At 46.1% G+C, this 6,347-nt stretch overlaps 1 protein-coding gene across 1 annotated transcript; it reads left to right on the plus strand.

Moving 5' to 3' along the window:
• Positions 1–700: 700 nt before the first annotated feature.
• On the plus strand, positions 701–1,471 carry LOC105553004 (keratin-associated protein 17-1). The gene has a single exon (XM_011998893.1). The coding sequence runs from the start codon at positions 740–742 to the stop codon at positions 1,052–1,054; it is 315 nt and encodes a 104-aa protein (XP_011854283.1). The 5' UTR covers positions 701–739; the 3' UTR covers positions 1,055–1,471.
• Positions 1,472–6,347: the final 4,876 nt, after the last annotated feature.

The raw sequence follows: 6,347 nt of genomic DNA on the forward strand, positions 1-6,347 counted from the left end.
TTAGAGAGAAGTGTGAGTATTCAGCTCACCACGTAGCCAAGACAGACCGTGCCTCACCAGCTTCTTGCAGCTTTACGATGAGTCTCTCTCCATTTCACAGGGCAGTTATTACTCATGATTGATGCTCACGGGCCACGCCTAAATGTGTGGCACACTCCCCATACCACACACAGACACAAACATCTGCCTGGCTCACATGAACCGGGATGAGGATGCCATTTCTACCTGGGAGAAGCCACGTGATCAGGCCTTCTCAGCAGCCTCCACTGGTGTCAGGGGGAAGAGGGCATTCGGCTGTTGCGAGTCTGCCTTTCCAGGACTAGCATCCATGGAAGATGGGGTCCATCACCAACCTGGGAAGATGTGGGAGGTGAGCGCCTCATTCCAGAGCCAGAGGCTGTGGCGGCTTCCCCCTTCTATCTTCAACCTAGGCTAATGACAACTGGCAGATGCTTGGCCATGATGACAGGTCTTTTCGAAGATGTATTTTTACCCTCTGGACAAACAGCAGTTGGCAGGAGTAGGGCGTTTTTATGAGTTGAGGTACTCAGGACCGGAAAACAAACAGTCAGTTAATGAGCCGGTCTTATGGCAACTTGCACAAATAATAACAAATAAAACATCCCGTCCCTCATGCCTGGGTGAGGGGATATAAAAGCTGCCATCCAACTGGCTGGCCACGGTCAGTTGTGGGGAACTCCGGCTGCGTTACTGACCTGCGAGCTGACAGGCCGGGACCATGGGGTGCTGCCCGGGGGACTGCTTCACCTGCTGCACCCAGGAGCAAAACTGCTGTGAAGAGTGCTGCTGTCAGCCGGCCTGCTGTGGCTGCTGCGGCTCCTGCTGTGGCTGCGGGGGTTCTGGCTGCGGGGGCGGCTGCTGCGGATCATCCTGCTGTGGATCTGGCTGCGGGGGTGGCTGCGGAGGCTGCGGAGGCTGCGGGGGCTGCGGGGGTGGCTGCTGTGGATCCAGTTGCTGTGGGTCCAGTTGCTGCGGCTCCGGGTGCTGTGGGCCTGTGTGCTGCCAGCCCACACCTGTATGCGACACAAAATGAAGATCTCTCCCTCCGCCACTGATGCAGTCCCACCGAAAGCCTCCATCTGCTCCAGGGGGACAGCCCCTCGTGTACAGAACCTTCCATGCCCCCAAGACAGTGTCTTGCCTTTCTCTGATTTGCAGAGGAGAGCTTGTTCTCCAACGCCTGCTCTGGTATTTCAAGGCACTGAGAACAAGAGCCGTACTCTGATGCAACATTAAAACTGGGTCACAACAAAGTGACCCCAAGCTCAAGGGTGAATCCCCAATACTTATCGATTCACGTGAAGTTCGATGTCTTGTACTATAAGACATCCTCTTCTTCAAGGTGTCTTTGGGACTGATCCTTCGCCCTGGCTTTCTGCTGCTTCTGAGATGCAAAAAAAAGTCTACCTTCTTTGTGATCCTCTTAATAAATTTGAGCATGCTGGCATAACCTGATTAGTTCTCTTGCCTCTTCCTTGATCTCCCTGCTGAGGACTGGGTTAGAAAAATTCACTCTGGCATCTGCCTTAGGGTTTTTGAAATGTGGTTTTTGGATCACCTGCATCGGAATTACCTGGGAACTTGTTAAAACTGGAGATTCTGAGGCCCTCCCTAAGACATACAGAATCAGAATCCACCCAACCGTGGCCTGGGAATCTGTATTTTTAACAAGAACCTTAGATAATTCTTATGCACTGAAGTTTGAGAACCGTAGATCTAGACGGAAGCTTCCGTGTGCTGCATGAGATTCACCTGAAAAGCTTTTAAAAATATAGATCCTTGGGTTTTATCACTGGAGATTTTACCCATTAGCTCTAGGGCCTAGAGTTCCCCGGGACCTGCGTTTTTAAAACCTCCTGGGCAAATGCTGATGCTGGCCACATGTAATGGTGATTGAAGGGCATGGCTTTCTTCTGCACTACAGTTCTCCTAGGATGGCTCTGCAGGAGGGCTTCAGGCTTGATCAGAACTTTCTGGCAAAGTCGGAGAGGAGGCGTTGGTAAAACAAGATTGGTTCTGAATGGAAAGGATTTCTAATGGCAAAGCTTGTGAATTCACAGTTTCTGAGGATGTTCTGCGCAGCACAGTCTCTTCTTCCAGCCTCATGCTCGGCCCAGTCTCACTTTTCCGTGCTAGGTTGTCTTACCTGGAACCAGCTATGTGTCTTCTGCCTGAGTCCTAGGGAGCAGGGAGTGAGTACACCTCTGCTAGGCAGGGCCCAGCCGAGGTGTGTGGGTCCACCTGGGAGCTTAAAACTCAAAAGATAGTTGGTTCGACCTCTTGTTGAAAGTAATCTTAAGCTGTGTGTAGAATACAACTAATTTTGCTCTTGCCCTGGAAAAATAACGTTTACTTTTATGCCTACAAAGTGATGTTTCATTTGACAAAGAAAAATTGTTTTCTGATTAGAAGCATAGCAGTGATCTTTGAAAAATGAAGAAATACAAAAATATATAAAGAATAATAGTATTCTGAAGGCTCACCACTCGGTTTATTACTGATAAGCTTTCCAGACTGTTTTCTAAGCATATTTATGATAAAAACTGGGATTATGTTGCTTTTACCTTTTTCTTTAAAAAATTTTTTTTGTTTCTTTTTTTATGGTCAACTTTATTGAAATATAATTTACATATAATAAAAAGTTCCCATTTTTACTGAACAGTATGATGTGATCTGACATTTGTTCATACTTATGTAACCACCACTGCACTCAAGATCTTTATGGAACTTTCCATCACCCCAAAAATTCCCCAGTTTGCCCTTATAGTCAGTTCCTCCCCTATCCCCAGACCCTGGCAACCATCAACCTGTTCTTTATGTTACTATAGATTTCACCATGTCTAGAATTTCATATAAAAGAAATAATGCAGTGTGAACTCTTTTTTGTTTTGCCTAACATGTTTTGTATCTATTCATTGTTGCAGGTATTAATAATTCATTTTTTTCTACTGAATAGTATCCCATTGTATAGATAAACTACATTAAAAATATATTCACCTACTTATGGGCATTTGGATTCTTTTGCGTTTCTGGCTATTATGAATAAAGCTGCTATGAGCATTCTCGTAGAAATTTTTTTTTTTTTTTTGTGAACATACGTTTTATTTTGGATAAATATGTAGCAATTGGATGGCTGTTTAAATGGTAAGTGATTGCTTAACCTTATATGAAACTGCCCAGTTGTTTTGCAAAGTGGCCACAGCATTTTGTATTCCAGCCAGCAATGTCTGAGAGTTCCAGTGTCTATGTCCTTGCTAACACTTAATATTATCAGTCTTTTTATTTCTAGCCGTTCCAACAGGTATATAGTGGTAGGTCATTGTGTTTTCATTTTTTTTCTTTCATTTACGAACCCAGCAGTATTATTAGTGTCTTCTTTTGGAGAGAACCTGAGATTTGACTCTGCCCTGGCTCAGTTTCAGACTCTACTATTTGAGCCATTTTCATTCTGGCTGGAATTGGCCTCCTAGGAACTGGTTCTTTAACCCCCAAGACAAAGCCACAACCAGAGCAGCAGCTGCCAATGGGAAGCACCTGTCCAGAGCCCAGAGAGTCTGCATTGAGTAGCTGTGATTCAGAGCAGCTGATTATCCTATTGCTCATGGTCATGCCTCCTGGATGCATGAGCGGAGGTAGTGATTTTTGAATTACTGATACAGGCTTGCCCTTCTTAGCTATCCACAGAGGTTCTCATTTATTCGTTTAATAAATACTAATTGTGTGCCTCCAATGTATCAGCTGCTGCTCTGGGTGCTGGGTATACATCTGTGTGTAGACAAGGTCCTTGCCCTCATGGTGCTTATATGAGGTCAAGGGGGTGATAAGAGCTGTAAAGAAGAATAAAGTAGAAATGGGCTACATCGTTGAATGACCTCCTTTTCATTTAGCAGGGAAGGATTCTTCGAACAGATGACATTGCAGCACAATGGATGGGTTTCTGGGCTGAGAAAGTTTATGAGAAATTTGTTTGTGGGGCGGACTTCCATTCACCGCTGGTTTAGCTGAGGAAGAGAAGTGAATGGAAAAGAGAAGGGTCTCAGCGGCTGCTCTGCCTTTCCCTCCGCAGGCCTGTCCGAAAGTCCTCTTTGCCCACTGCTTGAGAGCCACATTTAAAAGAATGGCACTCCCTGTTCCTAATCTTCCATTTTCAGTCACCACGACCCATCTCTCAGGTCTCCGAACCTGCCCAGTTCAGGTTGTTGCCATGAAACTTCTGAGTAACTGCCACAGACCCCTAATGGTCTGCCTGCCTTCAGACTTGCCCTCACCCTCCCTTCTCCACCTCCAGAGAGAGGGCACACATCTTTCTGAAAGGGCAACCCCAATCAAGTTACTCCCCTGCTTAAACCCTTATTATCATTTAAAAAACACAACTTCTTAATCATGGTCCACAAGACCTTTCATGATTGGGTGCCTAGTAACCCCTCTAGCCCCACTGCTTTTCCCTCCTATCCCCTCTGCTTTTCATCCTGGCTATGTTGAATCGTTTGCTGCTTGCCAAATGTAATGTGCTCTATGTCTTTGATTTCCACATCTTATCCCTTTCCTGCCTTTATGACCCCCTTTTTGTCCACTCTCTTTATTTTTATTTTTTTTTTATTTTTTTGAGACAGAGTCTCGCTGTGTCACCCAGGCTGGAGTGCAGTGGTGTGATCTCGGCTCACTGCAAGCTCTGCCTACTGGGTTCACACCATTCTCCTGCTTCAGCCTCTTGAGTAGCTGGGACTACAAGCACCCACCACCGCACCTGGCTAATTTTTTGTATTTTTAGTAGAGACGGGGTTTCACCGTGGTCTTGATCTCCTGACCTCGTGATCCACCCGCCTCGGCCTCCCAAAGTGCTGGGATTACAGGCGTGAGCCACCGCGCCCAGCCCTGTCCACTCTCTTTGAGCCTTCATTTTACTTGCAAAGGCTTCTCTAATTCCCCAAAAACCATGTCTTTCTTTTTTTTTTTCTTTTTCTTTGGGACAGAGTCTTGCTCTGTCACCCAGGGTGGAGTGCAGTGGTGCCATCTTGGTGCACTGCAACCTCTGCCTCCCAGGTTCAAGCAATTCTCCTGCCTCAGCCTCCCAAGTGTAGCTGCAATTACAGGCACATGCCAGCATGCCCAGGTAATTTTTGTATTTTTAGTAGGGACGGGGTTTCTCCATGTTGGCCAGGCTTGTCTCGAACTCCTGACCTGAAGTGATCCACTCACCTCAGCCTCTCAAACTGTTGGGATTACAGGTGTGAGCCACCATGCCCAGCCTCCAAAAACCATGTCAATATTTCTCCTGGGTGCCTCCAAAGGGAGGGTCTCAGGGGGCTGTCACAGTCAGGCAGTGACCTCTCAGCACTCACAGGAAGCATGGCCACCTCTACCATGTCTGGCAGATGCTGTTCTAGCAAATGCCTCTCCATGCCAGCTATCTCTCTCTGCTGCATCCACCCCCTGCATCCCTCTTTCACAACACTTGCAGTCTGTACCATACTTGCGTATAGATGTGTCTATCTCTCTTCTAAACTTAGGCTCCTTGTGGCCAGAATTGCAACTCATTCTTTTTGTATCCATCACACAGAACCCAGTGTTGGCTGAATTGAGTGCAGAAATAAAAGAGAAACTGAGTCAATGATTGCATGAATTAATAAATGAAGGGAGGGATGAATGGATGGCACAATGGATGGCAGAATGCCTCAGCTTTTCCAAGCAAGAGCCTGCCTTTTGTGTTGATGAAAACGCATGGTGGAGGAAAACTAGGCCCTTCACTGAGCAAGATGTTAAGTCCTGGTGTTCAGAAACCTACGATTCATTTCTCCCTTCATCTGTCTCAAGAGTACCAAAGATGAGTCTCTTGTTTACAAAGTCTTTGAGAGACACACCTGAGAAGTCTCCTGTTTTCACTCTTTACCCTTTGGGTCTTGGAGACTTTTTAAAAAATTTTTTTAAAGGAACTGTCAAAATCGTTAAAAGCAAGGAAGACCCTGGAGGTCTAATGAATGCTTGAGGAGGAGCAGAAAGGCTGGGTCACATGCTTTCCAGGGACAGTTCAAGCCAGTGTTCTATGCTTATGGGATAGCATGGAGGATGGCGGTGGGCTGAGCCGACGGTATGTGACTTTGACGAAGTCTTCTGAGAAAGGTAGGTCTAGACAGGTTGGTGAGAAGGAGGGACAGCAGCCTTAGATCAGGGACAGGCTGTGTGTGATCTTTAGCAAGTGACTGAAACTTTCTGACCCTCTGCCCCCATTTCTTCATTTCTTTTTCTTTCTCTTTTCTCTTTCTTTCTTTCTTTCTTTCTTTCTTTCTTTCTTTCTTTCTTTCTTTCTTTCTTTCTTTCTTTCTTTC

This window comes from Mandrillus leucophaeus, unplaced genomic scaffold (assembly GCF_000951045.1).
Source record: "Mandrillus leucophaeus isolate KB7577 unplaced genomic scaffold, Mleu.le_1.0 Scaffold58, whole genome shotgun sequence".
Lineage (NCBI taxonomy): Eukaryota > Metazoa > Chordata > Mammalia > Primates > Cercopithecidae > Mandrillus > Mandrillus leucophaeus.